Below are 21377 nucleotides of genomic sequence, written 5' to 3' on the forward strand. Positions count from 1 at the left end.
GCCTCCAAAGGCCATTTTTGCAAACTGCAGAGCCTTCTGAGCCCCCCTCCCCCCCAAAAAAAATCATTTGGCCAAATAAAAGCTTAAATTTTTAGTTCCTGGAGGGGCTTTTTGTGAGATTTGGGGGTATCTCCTCCAATTGAAAACAAACAAACACCAGAGTGGAAACAGGATGAGCAAATAGAAATTCGACCATCTCTTGGTTGTTTTTTCCTTTCTTCCTTTTTTTCTTTTTGGGCCTAACACAGCCCACAGAATATCTTAGCGGTTGAAACATTGATCCCTGACTGTCTGCAGTTGTCCACCCCTACTGTAGTACAAATATAGGAAACCTTTTTCAGGTTGAGGGCTGAACTTGATTTCAAAAAAACACGTAGTTTTATGGCAGGCTGTATGTGTGCGTGTGCCTTCAAGTTGCCTGTTGACTTAGGGTGATGCAGTGAATTTCATAGGGTTGGCTTAGGCGAGGGATACACAGAGGTTGCCTGTTCCTTTTTCTGAAATGTACACATACTAAAACATGAGTTGTCATCCCAAAGATGTAAGTAGTGGTCTCATGTCTCCATTATTGCAATACTTTATTGGCCCTGTATATCTGTATTAGTATAATAATATAATAATAAATTTATCTACCGCCCTGTGGCGAACCAATCCGGGCGGTTTACAACATTAAAATAACATACAACATAAAAACAATATATTTCCCTCCCCCCTTAAAAAGTTATTAAACTGCATACCTAATTTAAAACCACAATAACTAGGTAAACCAACAATAAATTAAGCAAAATAAAACCAACCAATAAACCACTGCAACTTCAGTTCTAAAGAAAGAAAAAGGGGGCTTTGGAGACATTACTGAGGAGTGGGGAGATCCTGAGATCCTGAGGCCAGGATATTTCAGTCTGGGAAGGCCTGCCTGAAGAGATCCGTCTTGACAGCCTTTTTGAAGCTGTCCAAAGATGTTAATTGACGGATCTTGTCTGACAGGTCATTCCAGAGCCTGGGGGCGACAGTAGAAAAAGCCCTCCGGGAGGTCGCCACAAGCCTCAATTTTTGAGGCTGCAACAAGTTCCTCCCAGAGGACCGGAGGGTGCGGGGAGGATTGTATGGGAAGAGGCGGTCTCTGAGATAGCTTGGACCCAAGCCATTTAGGGCTTTAAAGGTAATAATAATAATAATAATAATAATAATAATAATAATAATTTGTTTTATTTATATACCGCTATTCCAAAGATCATAGCGGTGAACAGCAAGTAAGCTAATTAGCAAGTAAGCTAATTTGCCCCCAACAGTCTGGGTACTCATTTTAGCGACCTCGAAAGGATGCAAGCCTGAGTCGAGCTTGGGCCCTTTTGCTGGTCTTGAACTCACAACCTTGTGGTTTTGAGTGAATGGCTGCAGTACAGGCATTTAACCACTGCGCCACCAGGGCTCCATATATAATAACCAACACCTTGTACTGGGCCCGGAAACCAATAGGCAGCCGGTGGAGGGACCTCAGAACCAGAGTGATATGGTCCCTTCTAGATGTTCCTGACACAAGCCTGGCTGCCATGTTTTGAACCAGCTGTAGTTTCCGAACCAGGCACAAGGGTAGCCCCATGTAGAGTGCATTACAGAAGTCAAGGCATGAGGTTACCAGCGCGTGCACAACAGTCTCGAGATCTCTTACTTTCAGAAAAGGGCGCAGCTGGTGTATCAGCCGAGCTGATAACAGGCGTTCCTGACTGTCGCATTCACCTGATTTGTCATTTTAGAGCAAGAATTTCCTCCATTTTTCATGTTTATCTGCTTTATCTTCCACCTTTAACTAACTATCTTTGAAGCTGAACTTTGCATTCCATTCCATATCCATGGCTTCTACATTTCTATTACAGTTTACACTTCCCTCCAACCCTCTTGTTGCTGTATATGTCTGTCCATGGAGACTTCATGCTATGCATTGATGAAGTGAACAGGCATCCATGAAAGCTTATGCTATACATTTACTTTTCTCCATTAGTCAAGGAGAGGGCCTACAAGGTTTCTTCATATTTTTTATGCTGCAGCAGGCTAACAGAGCTGTGTCATGATGGGTGGTTAGTGCTAATCGTACACAAGCTGGGAAACCACCAAACGATGGCATCATTTTGAAGTCCATGGGCCTACTTTGAGACTAGAGATTCAGCCTCAAGTCCTGAGCTTCCCCACCTCTGTATCTGGAATCTGAATCTGAAACCAGCTGGAATTTGATGGTATAATACTGCCCTGCTTAATAGGGTGAATAATAGACAATTCATAGGGTATCTTGCTAACTTTATAGGTACCTCGTACTATTACTAGTTTAGTTAATCACTTTGTGCTTTTTGACAGAAATTACCAGGAAATAAAGAAGACTCCCTTCAGGCTTCTGGGAAGGTTCTTAGAATAAGTGATCCAAGATGAACAAGCAAGAGTCAGCTGGATTAAGCACTAGGAAAAACCTTCATACCATACAGGCTGGGAAGTTCCGGGGGAAAAACATGCAGAAGAGCCAAGAGGACGATGCCACCAACTCAGGTGTACATGGCCTGCATTTCAGACAGTTCCGATACCAGGAGGCTGAGGGTCCCCGGGAAGTTTGCAGCCAACTCCATGCTCTCTGCCATCGATGGCTGAAGCCAGAGCAACACACCAAGGCTGAGATGCTGGACCTGGTGATCCTGGAGCAGTTCTTGGCTGTCCTTCCCCCAGAGATGGAGAACTGGGTGAGAGAGTGTGGAGCAGTGACCAGCTCCCAGGCAGTGGCCCTGGCAGAGGGTTTCCTCCTGAGTGAGGAAGAGGAGAAAAAGGAGAAAAAACAGCAGGTGAGAAGAATTCCTCCTGGTTATTTCAAAAAGCTCAGAATATTTCAAAGAATACAGTGTTTTAAAAATATCCAGTTTGCCCATTTTTTTCTGGGAAGTGTCAGTGATATTCAGTCCTTCAGGTCTTGTTATGTAAATTTATTTTTCTAATCCTGTCCCCTCCCCCTTCTGATTGCTCTTTCTCCTGCAGGTGTGCCTTGTGGAAAAGGACACTGAATTCCCTAAGAAACAGAAGCCTTCATCAGACTCTGGACATAAGCTATTGCCCTGGGGGATCAAAGAAGAGCGTGATGGAGGGGCCCCTGTACTGAGTAAGAATCTGTAGGGTATCCTTCACCCTTGTAGCACCTGAAAATAGTTCTTGTTATTTGCTTTTAAGCTGGTTCCATGTTATGGCAATCCTCTCCTAGGGCTTTCTTCACAAGATGTATTCAGAGAAGATTTGCCATTGCCTTCCCCTTAGGCTGAGAGGAGATGACTTGCCAAAAGCTACCCAGTGGGTTTCCATGGCTAAGGAAGAATTTGAACCCTGGTCTCCCAGAATCCTAGTCCAGCACTCAGTCCAAAAGGTCACACTGGTTCCTTATACTGTACTAACTACCAGGCCTCAGACTACAACACTGTCTTTCCCCACAAAGTATAGTGCGCTTGTGTCATACACGAGTGTGCCTTACGTGGCTTCAAGCATAAGCTGGAAGATGTGCTGGAAAAAACGGCGCCATGCACCGGAAAAAGCAATGTCACGTACGCCGCTGAGGACACAAGCCCCATTATCTTTAATGGAGCTCAAGCATATGCAAAATTTCCCTTACCGGGTGTGTGTGTCCAGAACTGATCCCTCGCGTAAGGGAAGGAACCCCTGTTCTTGATTTGAAATAACAAACCAGGCCTCACAGTATAAACGTTGTTGTTGTGCACCGAAGTCATCTTTGACTTATGATAATCCCAATCTAAGGTCTTCTTCAGAGGAGGTTTATCATTACTTTCCTATTAGTCTTTTGGGGGGGAGGGGGTAATGTGTCCAAGGTCACTCAATGGGTTTCTATGGCTGAGCTGCGATTCTTACCCTGTGATCCCAGAGTCCTACTCCAACACTCAGGTGTTTATCACACTATACTCTTATAGTGCTACTATTCCACTTTAACTGCTCTAGCTGCCTCCTGTTGCATTCTGGTATTGGCAGTTTTAAGGAGGGGTATTTAGAATTCTCAGGCAGAGAAGTTCTCTGCCTGAGAATTCTAAATACCCTTCCTTAAAACTGCAAATCCCCGAATGCAACAGGAGGCAGCTAGAGCAGTTAAAGTGGAATAGTAGCACTATAAGAGTATAGTGTGATAAACACCTCTGACTACTACACCACAGAGGCTGGTGAAACATCAGGAATAAACTCTTCTAGAACATGGACACATAGCCCCAAAAAACCCACAAAAAAACTATATCAGCCACTGTTTTTATGTTCAAAGAATCACAGAGTGAGAAGGGACCCCAAGGGTTGTCTAGTCCAATCCCCTGCCATGCAGGAACACACAACCAAAGCAATCCCAATAAATGGCCATCCAGCCTCTGTTAAAATATTTTCAAAGAAGGAGACCCCGCCACAATCCAAGGGAGTATAATCAACTGTTGAACAGCTCTACTCATCAGGAAGTTTTTCCTAATTTTTAGGTGGAATCTTTCTCCCTTTCATTTGAATCCATTGCTCTGTGACCTAATCTCAGAAGCTGCAGAAAGCAAACTTGCTCAATATACTATCCCTTCAAATATTTAAACATAGCTTTTTAAAAGGCTAAACTAAAAGGTATGTTTAGCCTTCTCTTTTCCAGTCTAAACATACTAGGCTCCTTAAACCACTCCTCATAGGGCATGATTTCCAGACCTTTACCTGCCTTTTATTACATAAAGTTGGAAGAGACCCCAAGGACCATCCAGTCCAACCCCCTTTAAAACCTCCAAGGAGGGAGCCTCCACCACTCTCCGAGGGAGTGTGTTCCACTGTCGAACAGCCCTTACTGTCAGGAAGTTCCTCCTAATGTTGAGTATTACATTTTATTATGTTTCATAAACTTTTATTATTAGTTTGTTGTATATTATTGCTGCATTGAGAGATGTGGGATATAAGGTCTTTTTTAATGTATGCATTGGGAGTACCACCACATGCTAGATAGATGGATTCTATTAAGGTGTCATGGGTGTAAAATTGCAGGACTTAAGCAGAACAGCGGAGGACAGGGAATCTCGGAGATGTTTCATGCACAAGGTCGCCATGAGTTGAGATCAACTCTGGTTAACAACAACGGCAACAATTAATAACTCTACACAATACCGCTACAAAAAGAAGGCACAGAATATATATACACCTTCCTGATAACTGCACGAGGGCCCCTCCTTTGTGTCCCTGCACTGGGAGAAGTACAATGAGGGAGGATATGGGAGCAGAACCTTTTTGTTTGTGGCACCCCACTTGTGGAATGCCCTTCCCTTGGAAGCTTGATTGGTTTATTTTTGGTGTCAAGTCAAGACAAAGCCTCAGGCTCATTATTTGCTTTATACATACATGGTTTTAAATTGTCATAGCCTTTTAAGCTGTTTTAACTAGTTGTATTTAATATGTTTTTAACCTGTATAAGTCATTTTACTGCTTTAATCTGGGATTGTTTTAAATTATTGTTTTGTTTTTATACCACTAATGATAATTACAATGACAGTGATAATAGTAGAGTAGTAATAATAAAAATCATTAATTTTTCTCTCTCCCTTGCAGGAGTTAGATCAAGGATACCAGCAGTGTCTACCCGCTTGCCATTAAATTGTGATGCAAAGGAAGCGGCTTCTGCACAGCTGGATCAGGTATGGACAAGATTGCTGAAAAGCAAGATAGGAGATTATCTGGATTCCTCTGTCCATCCCCTGGCCCTAAACAACCCATTTGCTATAATTTTGGTGGGTTTTTCGGGCTATGCGGCCATGTTCCAGAAAGGTTTCTTCCTGATGTTTCGCCAGCATCTGTGGCTAGCATCTTCAGTAAATGTTTTGCTTGGAAAAAGTTGGGTGTATATATACTGTGTGAGCCTGGGAATGCAGGAGTGATTTGCATGTGTATTGTTCTGTGTTGATGGCTGGCTTCAGCCTGGGAGGCTAATGCAAAATTATTATTATTATTATTATTATTATTAACCTTAATAAATTAATAAAGCGCTGTAAATTTACACAAATTTACAAAAGAGGATTAATGTCTGCTAATTGGTGATCATTATCTGCTGGGAAAACCCCTGACTCTGAATGGGAATGGTTTCCCATTTGCATTTGCTGAGTCCTGAGGAATAGCAAAATAAGGACTCAGTAAATGCAAATGAGATACCATTCAGAGTATATATAGACCCACTTTTTCCAGGCAAGCATTCTCTGAAGATGCCAGCCACAGATGCTGGCGAAACGCCAGGGAGAAAACTTTCTAGAACATGGCCACATAGCCCGAAAAACCCACAAAACCTATGGATGCCAGCCATGAAAGCCTTCAACTTTACAAACCCCTTTGCTTCTGTGTAAGTTGCCCTTCTGGCAGGCAACTTCCAAAATCCTGAATCCTCCCCTGGAGCTTCTTTGGCCTTGCATAACGTATTTCTTCCACGAATAAGGAAGAGATTTTTCATGCTTTTCAGGTGACCTTTGAGGAAGTGGCTGTGGATTTCACCAATGAGGAGTGGGCCCTGCTACGTCCGAACCAAAGAGCCCTGCATGCAGAGGTCATGGAGGAGAATTTGGAACTTGTGGCCTCTCTAGGTAAGTCAGTTTTTTGTGCTTGGCTGATCTATTTGGTTTGAATATTGCTGTTAGTCTTCTAGTTGTTCTTGGACAAACTCCCATCAGTGCTAGCCAGTCCAGACATGATGGGATTTGTACTTTAGCAACATCTGGAACGCCACCAGTTTCTTACCCCTGTTGCTACATTTCCACGGGTTATCTTCTTCCAGCTTGGCTGGTTTCAGGGAGCTCTTCCTAGGAACATCTCAGCTGGTAGGCTTGTCAAAATGACATTATGGAATGTCATCATGATTCCCTTCCTCATTTCAGAAAGAAGTAGGATGCTTCAGGGCTGGAATCTCTTATGCACATTTTAGAAATGCCTTATTGGATCAGGCCAGACTTCAGGATGCTGCGAAGGCCTTAGCTTCCTCTGTTGATTCTGTGCCACTACTAGAAGCGGATGCTTCAAACTCAGTGGTATGTGTACTGAACATGGCGTAATACTGACCCTGGCATAAGTTCTCTGGAATAGTTCTTTCTTCCCAGGAGTGGCTTTCCTTCCTTTTCTTTCCTCTTGGATTTTGAGTTTGGAAAGTTATTTTTGTAGTAAAAGTTCCTGCTTTCCCTGCCAGCTTGTTTAGAGGCCTAGCTCTCATGGGAAACAAACTTTCATGGCTCTTGCTGAGGGACAGTGGTGGCAGCTTTCCAAGCCTTCCTTCCGAATTCTCCACCAATTTTCCTTTATCGGAGAACAGAGTTGTGTATATCATACCACCTGTCCTGGGCTTCCTAACCTAGCCTACGGCCTCAGAAGTGATGAAATGCCTTTCATCACAAATGCAGATGTACGTTTCACCTACCAGTCCAGATGCCTTTACAAAAAAAGTATGGGGGGGGGGGTAAAAATGGCCTTGCAGGGCCTCATCCTGTCCATGGGCCACAGTTTTCTCACCCTTGTGTTAAATATTTGGCCTTGCTGTACTGCTGAAATAATGCAGTTTGATACCACTTTAACTGTCATGACTCCATCCTGTGGAATCATGGGATTTGTAGTTTGTTGTGGCACCAGAGTTCTTTGACAGGGAAGGCTAAATGTGTCACAGAATTACAAGTCCCAGAATTCTGTAGCATTGAGCCATGGCTCAATGGGACTTGTAGTTCTGTGAAACATTTAGCCTTCCCTGTCAAAGAATTCTGGTGCCACAACAAACTACAACTCTCACGATTCCACAGGAGCCCTGGTGGCGCAGTGCTTAAATGCCTGTACTGCAGCCACTCATTCAAAACCATAAGGTTGCAAGTTCAATACCAGCGAAAGGGCTCAAGCTCAACTCAAGCTTGCATCCTTCCGAGGAGGTTGCTAAAATGAGTATCCAGATTGTTGGGAGCAATTAGCTTACACTTTGTAAACCACTTAGGGAATGCTTAAGTTCACTGGTAAGCGGTATAAAAATGTACTTGCTATTGCTATGGCAAATATGTCTTGGGATCTTGCCAGTTTGTTTCTTTTTCTTTCTAGGAGGTGAATGGAAGACGATTGAAAGTGAAGCGGAACCAGGTGGGATATTGTGGGAAAGATTCTGGGGCGAAGAGTGGACAACAAAGACAGAAATGAAAGAGCAGTGGGCAGATGAACCCCCTGTCCCTTACCTTGCAGAGATGTGGCAGATCCCATCCCAAGATAAAATGGATCAATGGACAGATTGGAGCCAGTGTCTTCTGTGTGGGGAAACTTTCACTTGTAAATCCACCCTTATGGCTCACTGGGAAATGCACACAGGAGAGAAGCCCTACAAATGCTTTCAGTGTGGAAAGAGCTTCAGTACTAGTAAATATCTGAGTTCCCATCAAAGAATCCATACGGGAGAGAAGCCCTATAAATGTTTAGAGTGTGGCGAGAGCTTCTGCTGGCCTAACTCTCTCACTTTACATCAGATGAATCATACAGGGAAAAAACCATATAAATGCTTAGAATGTGGAAAGACTTTCAGCAGAAGAGGCAGCCTCAATTGTCATCGAAGAATTCACACAGGAGAGAAACCATATATGTGCTTGGAGTGTGGGAAGACCTTCATTCATAGTACCAGCCTCACGTACCATCAGCGCCATCATGCAGGACTGAAACCATATAAGTGCTTGGAGTGTGGGAGGAGGTTTAGTCATCGTACAAGCCTCAGTTACCATCTCCAGCATCATGCAGGAGAGAAACCATATAAATGCTTGGAGTGTGGAAAGAGCTTCAGTACTAGGCAATATCTCACCTGCCATCAAAGAATTCACACAGGAGAGAAACCATATAAATGCTTGCAGTGTGGAAAGATGTTTATGCACAATACAAGCCTCAATTATCATCAGCGTCTTCACACCAGGGAGGAACGATTTAAGTGTTTGGAGTGTGGGAAGTGCTTCAACTCTAAACAATGTCTCACCTGTCACAAAAGAATCCACGCAAAGGAGGATCCCTTTAAATGCTTGGAGTGTGGAAAGAGCTTCAGTAGACGAACCAGCCTTGCTTCACATCAGCTGATGCACTTGGGAGAGAAACCATATAAGTGTTTGGAGTGTGGAAAGGGCTTCACTACCAGCAAGTACATCATTTCTCATCAAAGAATTCACACAGGAGAGAAACCATTTACATGTCTGGAGTGTGGAAAGAGCTTCTGCTGGGCTAATTCCCTTGCTTTACATCAAATTATTCATACTGGAGAAAAACCATATAAATGTTTGCAATGTGGGAAAACTTTCAGTAGGAGCACCAGCCTTAATTCACATCAAAGAATCCACACAGGTGAGAAACCATATAAATGCTTGGAGTGTGGGAAGAATTTCAGTACTAGCCGTTACCTCACTTGCCATCAAAGAATTCATATAGCTGAGAAAGGCTTTAAATGCATGGAGTGTGGGAAGAGCTTCAGTACCAGCCGATACCTCACTTGCCATCAGAGAATTCACACAGGGGAGAAACCATTTCAGTGCTTGGAGTGTGGAAAGAGCTTCTGCTGGGCTAACTCTCTTAACTTGCATCAGAGAAACCACACAGGAGAGAAGCCATTGAAATCCTAGATGTGTTGAAGGAAAATACTTTCCCATCAAAGAATGGGAAAGTTGTAGGAAAAATTGTAGAAAGACTTGTAGAAAGAGCTTTGCTCAGGACAAAAACCTTACTCCATATTAGATAAATTAGAGAAATTGAAAACATAGAAATTTGCAGTTGTTGCATAAGGTTGGTTGTTAAATATATATATCTATACATATCTTAAGAAACATGAAGGCTCTTAACATAGGGAGAAACCACAGCAATGCTGGGATTGTCATGAGAGTTTTGTTTCAAGTGCAAATCTCCCTTTCTATTAAGAAAAAAAAACCTCACACATGGAGGAAACCATTGAAATAGTTGTCAGTGTTCACAAAGAATGTCTATCAGAGTGCAGGCCTCATTGAACAATAAAGAATCGAGAGAGGAGAAACTGTACTAGCTGTATGAGCCCGGAAAACCAACAAAAAACTAAGGAGAAACTGTATTTGTGCACAGAATGTTGAAGGAATTTTGTCCTGAATATAGCCGGAGAAACAGAGTTTGGCCATGTTAGGGGTTGGCCATTTGAGTGATCTAGACATAGTTCAGCGTGTTTTGGACAGTATTGCACCTTCCTTTAGGAATCAAGCCTGCAGGTTGGAGTTTTCTGCTAGATCTGGCCCCATTCCTAAAGAATTAAATGATGGTGTTGACCAATAACTTTTCATTGCACAACCAGACTTGGCTTCTATCACTCATGCCTGAGTCTCACTCATGCTAGGTTGTCATAGTATACTCTACATAGGACCATCTCTGAAGACACTTTGGAAGCTGCAGTAGGCCATGCTATTGAGTGCTCCAAGCAGAACAGAAGTGGTAATTTGGACTACATGTCAGTGCTATCACCAATTCAAATCACCTACTAAAGGTCTGCTCCATGTTTGGAACGGCAGCAGTTGGGAGGGGAGAGTATGAGGGATGGGACTTTTTAAGTGGTGGTGCCAAAATAATGGCATACCTGGATGATGAAAGCTTAACCCAGTTTAATCTCTTCTTACATTTTGGGATGCAGTGGACATCTTTTTTCAATGGGCTTTTTTACTGGTATTCAGTTTTCTCATTGGCACAGTTTTATTCCTATCTTAACTGCTGCTTTATGCTAAATTCTTGTGGGCTGTACAGTATTGTCTGTCTTCTTTTAATTCTTTATTCCCTTGTTAGTCCCTTTGATGTAGTAAATGTGTGGAAGCTGGGATTACAAAAACAAACGAAACTCAGAACTTTGTCTTGCTGCAGTGCAATCCTATACATGGCTACTCAAGAGTAAGATCCACTAAGGGTTATATTATCATGGAGGTGAGCAGAATGTGGCCTTCTAGTTGTTTTTGGATTGCAATTCCCATCACCCCTAATTAGTAATGATGAGTGGGTCATGAGAGCTGCAATTCAGCAACATCTGGAGTAGGGTTTTTACAGCCACGGTTCCCTAAAATGCTAGGGGCTCTGTGAGAACTCACTAGGGGTTTCATGAGATGTATTTATGATTATTACTTTGGTCCCTCCACATTCGCTGGGGTTAGGGGTGAAGAACCCCCATGAATGTTGCAAAATGCAAATAAAAAACCTGTTCTTTTTACCTAAGATAATGCCTCTTTAGAAATCTATGAGGAACCATGCCCTATGAGGAACGACTTAGGGAGCTGGGGATGTTTAGCCTGGAGAAAAGAAGATTAAGAGGTGATATGATAGCCCTGTTTAAATATTTGAAGGGATGTCATATTGAGGAGGGAGCAAGCTTGTTTTCTGCTGCTCCAGAGACTAGAATGCGGAGCAATGGATGCAAGCTCCAGGAATAGAGATTCCACTTCAACATTAGGAGGAACTTCTTGACAGTAAGGGCTGTTCGACAGTGGAACAAACTCCACTGTTCGACAGTGGAACAAACAGTGGAGTCTCCTTCCTTGGAGGTCTTTAATCAGAGGCTGTTGGGGATGCTTTGATTTGGATTTCCCACATGGCAGGGGGTTGGACTGGATGGCCCTTGCGGTCTCTTCCAACTCTATGATTCTATGATCTCCAGGTCCTCCAGTGCAACTCTATGGTCAACATCTGCCAGAAGATGATCATAGAATCATGCTGGAGGATCTATAAATACCTAGAGAAGTGCTGGCTCTCCAAATCTCTGGTACCTCCAGTGTGACTTCTGGTGGAAATTGACAATAGATTGTCACTGGAGGACCTAGAGATTCCTAGAGAGGACATAGTAATCAAAACTGTTAATAATCACAGCTGCAAAAGTCAAAGCCGCAAACATGGAGGGCCAACTATATATTTATTTAGAGCCGGCTTTCCCCCAAAAATTTGGATACAAAGTGGTTCACAATTTAAAAACACAGTACAATTAAAAACATACTAAATAACCTTTGAAATAGGATTATTTTTATTTTTATTTATTTAGGTATTTATATCCCGCCCTTCAGCCCTAATGGCTCTCAGGGCGGCTTACAATATTATTTTTAATCAGACAGTTCCCTGCCCTCAGGCTTACAATCTAAAAGACATGAAACAAAAGGAGAAGGGAATGATGGAGGGAAAGGGGATGAGGTCCAGTGGTTCTTCTCTCCCTCTGAGGCCTGGACCAAGGCAGATGGACTGGAGGGAGGGCTCTTCCTGCTTCCAGGCTAGTCCTGATGGAACTGGACCTGCCTGGCGAGCTCCCTCTCAGGCCGGCAGATGGCAGTAGTGGAGGGCGGAGTCTCCTTCCTTCAGGCTTAGTCCTGATGGAGCTGGACTTGCCTGGTGAACTCCCTCTCAGGCCGGCGGATGGCAGTTATTAAATTATTAAATTATCACAGTATTAAAACTGATCACTTGTTTAAAAAATAGAATGCATTTTTTTTAAAAAAGATAAAAGCACTTAAAATCATACACTTTAAAACAGTACAACTCCCTCAGGGCATTTTTTTAAAACTTTCTGTTTTAAAAGCCTGTCTGAAGAAAAAGGTATTGGCCTTCTGATGAAAGGACAACAACGGGGGCCATTCTGGCCTCTCTGGAAAGAGAGTTCCAGAGTCTGGATATAGCCACTGAGAAAAGGGCCTCTTCTGAAGATCTCAGAGCCCAGGCCAGTTTATACAGAGAGGTACAGTCTGCCAAATAGCCTGGACCTGAGCTATATAGGGTTTTATAGGTCATAACTAGCACTTACGATATTATAGGTCATAACCAGCACTTATTGTATATAATCATATATAAGTCTAGAAATTTTAGTCAAAAAGGTGACCCCAAAAACCTGGGCTGACTTATCCATGGGTCAATGTTTAACGTTCATATATATGTGTGTGTGTGCGCGTTGCGTGCACACTCACACACACATCTGGTGAAAAACAAGAGAGTAATCTGTTCTGTAAGCACTGACTTTCCTCTCTTCTGTTGTCAATCCAGCTTTAATCATGGGATTTTATAAATTCTTTGCCATGGTTTTCCTTTACATCCTTTGTTAAAGGTAAAGGTAAATATTCCCCTTTGACAAGGTATTCAAGTTGTCTCTCATCTCCGTTACTAAGCCAAAGAGCCAGCGTTGTCAGAGACTACTCTGGTGATCATGTGGCCAGCATGACTGCATAGAACGCTGTTTACCTTCCCAACAAAATAGTACTTATTTATCTGTTTGCATTTGCTAGGTTGACAGAAGCTGAGACTAGTGACAGGAGCTCACTCCGTCATGTGGCGCTCAGACCTTGAACTGCCAACCTGCTGATCTTGCAATCAACAGTCAGCGTCTTAACCACTTGAGCCACCACTTTGTTACATGGTTCTAATTCATATCAAAATCCATAATTTTGGCTTCCAATACCTGCCCTCGACTTATATATAAGGTTGACATATTGTCGAGTATACATAGTATGTGCCTGGAAACAAACTGGCAGCCAGTGGAGGTGTTTCAACAGGAGGTGTTGTGTAATCTGTAACCTGTCCAGGTTAACAGTCTGGATGCAGCTTTTGCACCAGCTGAAGTTTCTGAACATTCTTCAAAGGCAGCCCCAAGTAGAGCACGTTACAGTAGTCCAAACGGGATGTAACCAAGGCATGTACCACTGAGACTAGATCCATGCCTTGATAGAAAAAAACAACATTCTTTCTGAGCTGTAGTTATAATTTTAATGTAGGGGTTCCTTGAAACCTGAAAATTATTTCAAGAGTTTCTTCAGGGTAAAATGGTTGAAAAAAGGTGCTCTGGAGGGTTAACACTTTGGTCACCCCTGAACTATTATTTATTATTTAAAGCATTTCAATATTGTCCAGAATGGCTCCCAAGGCAATGAATGAATGAATACAAACAAAGCAATGCAATGATATTTTTTAAAAAATTAAACACATTAAAACACCCTTTTAAAACTAAAAATAAACCTAAAGTCGGCTTAAAACAACATTTTCAAACATTAAATGGCATGCCGAACAGCACTTTTGGGGCTGCCTGCTGAAGGCTTAAAAGAGATGAAGCCAGCCTAAATTCTTTGGGTAAGGAGGTCCATAGTCAGGGTGCTGCTACAGAGAAAGCCTTGTTAAATATATTCAATATATTTAAGTATGTTATACTGTCTACGAAAAGGTTGAGTAGGTGCCACAACTGTTTACAAACTGTTAAATGTAATTTATGATTTTTGTTCTTTCCTGGATAAAGGAAATTTAAGTCCTTCCTCGGCCATTTTTAATGTAAATTCCTCCATGTGTCATCCCTCCCAGTTTTGGTCCCCTTGAAAGATGAGGTTGTTTGGATTTTAAAAAGGAGATGTGTGTATGGGGGGAGTTTCGGCCTCCCCTGCCCATGTGTGATATATTTATGAGAGGAGACTTAAAAAGGGAAGTAACTTGCACCTTGTAAGAAGGAATTCAGAAGAGAAAGAAGCAGATGGTCTTGGCTGCAAGGAGAAGGGAAACAAGGATGCTTGACTCAGATGGAATTTCCTTCCTCCTTATAGCCCAGGCCAGCCACTTCTTCTGAATTTGCCTCCTCCTGACCAGACCAGTTAGTACATAGCAGCATAGGGAAGTTTTGCATGGGGTACTGAAGATCAGGGTTTGATTCCCAGCTTGGCCATTCTCAGCCTCAGGGAAAGGCAATAGCAAACCTCTGAACAAGTCTTACCAAGAAAACCCTATGATAGGGTTGCCATAAGTTGGAAATCTTTGAGAGCCACTTCACCACCACTACATATACCTCTGCAAAACAGCTTTGTGCCCAAACGTATCCATAAACCAGACACATGTATCCATGAACCAGATTTACACATGCACAGAATTTTGATCCTGTATATATATTCAGTGATGTGTAGAGCTAAATGCTGAGTTCTACACAACTTTTTTGGGGCATGTCACACTCTCACCCTCAGAGGATGGCAGCGGCAAACTTCTTTTGAAGAAACCTGCCAAGAAAATCTTATAGTAGGTTTGCCTTAGGGTCACCATAAGTTGGAAATGACTTGAAGGGCTGCAACGGCGACAACAAAATTGTGTCTAGGATTGCACTGTAGTCATAAGACAGAGCTAGGAAGTGCTTTTTTCCTTCACTTCTCTGATAGCTGTACTTTAATCTCCAGTAGTGCAAAGAGCCAAGTGTCTCATGGCCCCATGTTGATTTTGGCATGGACCTTTCTGGGACCAGTGAAGAGATCCCTTGTTTTTTGTTCTTCTCGTGGTTCAGTTCTGTGAATATCCTGAGAAGTCATTCTGACAGACTTCAATAGGGCAGTCCTCAGAATTGCAGCTAAATAGTTACATACAGCAACGGCATTCATCCAGTTGTGTATTTTGTGATCCAGCGACAGAGACCTCGCAGCAGAAGATGTATTGTCAGTTTCTACCGTGGCAAAGCTACAATACGTCTCCCTTCTTGGAGGACACACTTTCCTCTTGCATCACCCTTTCTACAGCCATTTGGGCTGCTGCCACACTGCAGAATTAATGCATTGACAGCAATGGCACCATCCTATGGAGATTTTGAGTTTGTTTTGGAATCATAGTTCTTTGATAGGAAAAGCTAAATATTGTATATACTCATGTATAAGTCTAAAACTTTTAGTCAAAAAATTGACCCCAAAAAACAGTTATTCACGGGTCAATGTAAGAACTATACTTTACTCTTACTTAAAAATGGAACCATCCCCTGGTGAAAGGCATGAATATAATCTGTCCTGGAAGTTTTGACCCCGCTCTGCTCTCTAATCCATCCAAATTTTAGTGCGAGTACAAACAGTTATGTCTCCTGGAATTTTGTAAGTTCTTTGGCATCACTTCCATTTGCTTCGTCCTTCAGATCCTTTGGTACATGCCCCTAAGTTTTACCCTCGACTTATCCATAGGTCATATCAAAATCCATGATTTTGTCTCCCAAACCTTCCCTCAGCTTATACATGAGGTTGCGTATATATAGTTGAGTATATACAGTATCTCACAAAACTACAAATACCAGAATTCCATAGCATTGAACCATGGCAGTGAAAGAGGTGTCATGTTGCATTAATTCTGCAGTGGAGACGTAGCCTTAGTGGCCAGTGGAGAACAGATGATGGCTGAGAAGTGTTTGGCTAGTGGCTGCAGTCAGATGTATGACAATGTCATCCTACAGGAACTTTAACTCAAGACGTGGAAGATGCCTTTATCTTTGTGCATATAATCGCTTGTCCATGCATTCCTCAACTGTAACCTGCTCTTCACTGGCCACTTAAATGACCATGTTTTGGGGAGTCAGCATCAGAAAAGGAAGCGTTTGGAAGGAATGCATTTTGGTTGTTGCACCAAAAATGTGAAGCATTTCAACCTCCACAAGGACCAAAAAATAATATGCAGGCGTAATTTGAATTTATCCCTGTGTTAACAGGATGCCACATTTTAGCTGTGGAGTGAATGACAGGATACACATCCAGTCCTTTTGCTTTGCTCTGTAAATGCCAGAACTTGGAAAAATTACTTTTGGGGACTATAACTTCTAGATACCTGTGGCATGCAACTGAGGGACTTAAGAGTTGTAGCCCCCCAAAAGTAAGTTTTTCTATTTTTTGCTAAAGCACAATTTTTAAGAAGGGAATTCTCTTTCTCTGGAAGGAGTATTAGTGCAGCTTTGCCACAGTCTTGTTGGTGCTAACAATGTGATGTAACAATTAGAGTGTGGGACTAAGAGTTGAGAGATCTGAGTTGATGTCTCACTGAGCCATGAAACTTGCTGACCTTTTTCTGTTTTTAATCTGTATGTGCTATCTGTATTTGTTTTAACTTTGTACACCACCTTCAGTCCCAGTTGTGGGGAAAAGGTGGGATATAAATTAATAAAATGATAACAAGTCAATGCTGGGTCACCTTGTGCTAGTCCCGTCACCCTCAGGTTGACCTGTCTCACAAGGTGGCTTATAGGATGAAGTGTGGAGCAGGAGGCAAGCCTAAAGCATACGCAGGATGCAAATGTAAGCAGTAAATAACAGGACAGAATCTGTGTGGTAAGAATGGAAAGAGTATTTTCTAGTATTGTGCAAAAGAAAAAAGTTTGCTGCACAAAACTCTCTTCTTCCACAGAAAACATTTTTCTGTGCGGCAAGCCTTTTTTCTTTGTACAAAAAAAAAAGGAGACCTTCCAGTTCCTGATGTACCTACACTCTGATATTGTAGCTACATTTGGCAATGCTACCCCAAAAAGTACCTTGTCAGACAGCACCTTGACTGAAGAGGTTCCAAGAGCTTTTTACCTCAAGGTTCTGGGAAGTTACGTCTGCAGTGTTCTTGCTGCTAGGTGTGTTAACAGGCAGCTGGAAAGACTCCTTGGGGTTCTGCTGTGACTGCTTTTCTGAAGGTGCCCTGGGAACGTGCTGCAGACATCACCAGGATGAATTCCTGTAGGTTAGGGTTAGGGTTAGGGTATAACAGCATAACAACTTGCCATTTGTCACTTCTTGAACATACAGAGATCTTGTAGTACCTTTGAGACTAACTGAAAGAAAGAAATAGGTAGCATCTGCTTTCATAGACTTCAGTCTATTTCAGATATATATTCTGTACCTGGCTTCTACTGCACCAAATGCATCTGAAGAAGTAGACTGAAGTCTATGAAAGCTCACACTACCAATTTCTTTCAGTTCGTTTTAAAGGTGCTACAAGATCTTTATATCATCACCAAAACAAGAGTACAGTGCCGGCAGTGTACAATTTAGAATCAAAAGCAGCAGAGATTATAAAATAACAGCATCATTAAATAACTAAAACAGTAAACTATAAGAGCAAATGATGAAATTCTTTTGCGTCTGGCTATAGGGACACAGCCAGACATTTCTCTGGTCTCCATCTCCACCAGGCACAGAATAGCCATGGGATGGGCTGCAGCAGCTCTACAGTAAATCTGGAGAGGAGCATCGGTTGTTGCAGAGGGAGGGAGGGAATACCAACCACCACATCAATAAAAAACATACATAGGCATAAGGTTGATATGTGTCTGTGTATGCCACTAACAAGATGTCAACCCAGTTGTTTGAAGATAAACATTTTGCTCTGCAAGTTACCACTTGGTTCCAAGAAGAAATTCCACAAGTGGTTCGTTATTTCTATTGTTTTTGTACATTCTGCTAACTATAGGCTACAAGTACCTCACACTTTGGTTTTCTGTCCAGCAACTTCCTTTGACTGAACTGTCCAGTTTGTCAATGCAAACATGCTTTCCCAGAAACTAGATATGGGAAAAGGGAAGCAGATAGATTGGAAGGTATTGGGGATCATTGGGAGGGTTGGGGCTGCTACTGAAAAGAAATTCAAGGTGGGAAAGAGAGTATCTATATGACATACATGTGTAGTTTGGGAAGGAATTCTCTGCCAGAAATTCAGCATTTAGGTGAAGACACCAGAGAACTTTAGTAGAGCTAAACACCTCCCCAAACTACAAATTCCAGGATTCCCTAAGATGGAAGTAGGATAATCAAAAGTGGCATCAAGCTGTTCTTAGCACCCTCTGGGACCGTGGAGCTGGTTTCAGATTGGCAGAGGAGAGAGAAATAAATCTTCTCTTGTCATACTGTGTCCTGTTCTGGGTGCCATAATTCAAGAAGTCAGTTGGCATGGTGGATCATGTCCAGAGAAAGGTGACCAAGATGGTAAAAAGTCTGAAAACACCTTCTTTATGAGTAATAACACAGAGAGCTGGGTATGCTTAGCCTGAAGAAGAGTAGACTGAAAGGATATCATGTAGAAGATGGCACAAGCTTATTTTTTTGCTGTTCCAGAGACTAGAACATAGACCAGTGGGGTCAAATTGCAAGAAAAGCGATTCCATTTAAACATTAGGAAGAACTTCTTTACTGTAAGTGTTGTTCAGTAGTGGAATGGACTATCATGGGGGCTGATGGGCTTTTCTTTGGAAGTCTTTAATCAAGTTTGGATGGGTATCTTTCAGGAGGGCTTTAGTTGTTTATTTCTGTGTAGCAGGAAGTTGAATAGATGGCTGTTATTCCACTTCTAAGATGCTATGATTCTGAATACCCTTGTTGTGTCTGGGGCTCCAATTCTGTTGCTGTCCCCTCCTGCTTATTAAGAACATTGCCTCTCTTTTGCTTAAAAGCCATAAGTTGAGCCTCTTCTCTTTCAGATAACAAATGGAAAACAGGCTGGGATCCTATATGGCACAGTGTAGCATAATACAGTTGTCTCTCCATATCCACGGAGTCTTTATCCATGGATTCAACCATCCATGCCTTAAAAATGTTTTAAAAATGTATACATTTGAAAATTTTGATTTTGCCATTTTATTTAAGGGAAACCACTTTGTTGCTGTTGTATGTAATGGGACTTGAGCATCCATTGATTTTGCTTTCCACAGGGAGGTCCTGGAACCAAGCTCCAGGGGATACTGAGGGCCCACTGTAGTTGCTCAGAAGGACCCCACCAAGCTCCACTCACTGGACTCAAATGCTTAACTGCTGAAGCCGCTGGGCATTTTTTAATGGCTAGTGGAGAGTGGGACTGGCTATGTCCCCATAGATACAAAATAGTATTATCACCTGCTGAGATCCACCAGCTTCCTCCAGTGGTCTCAATAGATGATGTTATCGGCCTACGTCTGGCTACGGCAACATTGCCAGGTGCTTTTCCAATCCCCATTGCTCTCCACCAGCTACAGAATGGCTGTTTTGGGAACCTGTCACAGTACAATAATAAATCCAGAGTGGAGGAGGGAAACACTGAATGCTGTGGAGGGAGGGAGAGAATACAGTAGGCCCACCACATTTTACTGAGGTTAGGAACACAGGAGCCCCATGAAAGTGGAAAGAATGCAAATAACAAAAACAGTATGTTTTTACCTGAGAAAACACCTCTTTAAGCATCTCTAGGTCCTCCAGTGCAACTCTGGGGTCAACATCTGCCAGACATTGACCGTATAATTGTGCTGGAGGAGCTACAAAGGCCTAGTGGAGTGTTCTATCTAGGAATCACTAGGTCCTTCCATGAGAGTTTTGGTTAAAGTTGACCATAAAGTTGCACTGGAGGGCCTAGATATTCCTAGAGAGAACATATTAATAAAATCTGTGAATAATAAAATCCACAAAAGTCAAAACTGCAAATGCGGATGGAGGAGAGTACAGTGGGTCCTTTTGATCCACTGGGGTTTGATTCCAGGACACACACACACACACATACACACACACACACACCCCACCATGGATAAGAAGATCCATGGATGCTCAAGTCCCATTAAATATAATGGTATAGCAAAATGGTGTCCCTTATCTAAAGTGGGAAGTCAAGATTTGCTATTTGGAATTTATAAATGTTTGAATATTTTCAATCCATGGATACTTTTTTTTTAATCCATGGATAAAAAATCTGTGCATAAGGAAGGCTGACTGTATATATAATTTTTTTAAAAAAAAACTTTGATTTTTTTATATAGAGGGTACATTTTACTGCATCATTGTATTTAAAAGGATTTGAGCATCCACAGATTTTTGGTATCCAGGAGGGATCCTGGAACCAAACCCCAGTGGATATCAAGGACCAACTGAACTAGTGAATTTGTCTTTGACATATAATGCTATTCCCCCTCCTTTTCCGCCACGTCTATTCTTTTTAATAGGTTATATCCTTTGATTATAACTTATTTTTCTAAGAAATGAGGTATACAGCCTAAACCAGTCTCGGAGAACAACACAAGTTCAAAATACAAACATATAGCAAGGAAGGGAAAACGATTAACTGCATTCACTGAAAAATCTGTGGACAAAAATCAAGAAAACATGAGTGCATCTATACTGTAGAAATCATGCAGTTTGACACCACCTTAGATGCTATAGCTCCATCTTGTGGAGCTAATACAGCAACTACAGTATATACCTAGACAATAACCTTAAATACAAGCAAGAGTTAAAATGCAAGAACTTGAATTAATACCACAGATAACCTACAGAATAAAACACACACACATACAAATTAAGAAGATGGATTTATTTTTCATGGAATGGGGGAAATGGTTAGGCAAATACAAACAGAGCTACTTTCTGGGAAATATAGTACAAGTACAACAGGACAAAACTGCAGAAGTATTTACAAGATGAGTCTCCCTTATCCGAAATGCTAGGGACCAGGACTGTTTTGAATTTCGGATTTTGGAATACCCATATTTGCATATATGTACATAATGTGATATCTTGATGATGGGGCCCAAGGATACACACAAAATCCATTTCCATTTCCTATACATTTTATATACACATGGCCTGAAGGTAATTTTATACAATGTTTTCAATAACTTTGTGCATGAA

General features: G+C 42.0%; 1 protein-coding gene across 4 annotated transcripts in view; it reads left to right on the forward strand.

The window, feature by feature from the left end:
• The window catches only part of LOC149320528 (uncharacterized), a 37926-nt gene that overhangs the window by 2700 nt on the left and 13849 nt on the right, over positions 1-21377 (forward strand). For 2 of the 4 annotated variants that reach the window (XM_089500859.1, XM_089500860.1), the window contains exons 2-6: positions 2353-2825; positions 3016-3136; positions 5587-5672; positions 6485-6605; positions 8089-15686. In XM_089500859.1, coding sequence (XP_089356985.1) covers positions 2421-2825; positions 3016-3136; positions 5587-5672; positions 6485-6605; positions 8089-9632 — 2277 coding nt within the window. In that variant the 5' untranslated portion in view covers positions 2353-2420 and the 3' untranslated portion in view covers positions 9633-15686. Of the gene's footprint in view, positions 1-2352; positions 2826-3015; positions 3137-5586; positions 5673-6484; positions 6606-8088; positions 15687-21377 lie in introns of those variants that run through there. The other 2 variants (XM_089500862.1, XM_089500863.1) reach the window with 2 other exon arrangements.

The sequence above is a fragment of the Sceloporus occidentalis genome, unplaced genomic scaffold, assembly GCF_023333645.1.
Source record: "Sceloporus occidentalis isolate IW3139 unplaced genomic scaffold, rSceOcc1.0.p SCAF_1, whole genome shotgun sequence".
NCBI lineage: Eukaryota > Metazoa > Chordata > Lepidosauria > Squamata > Phrynosomatidae > Sceloporus > Sceloporus occidentalis.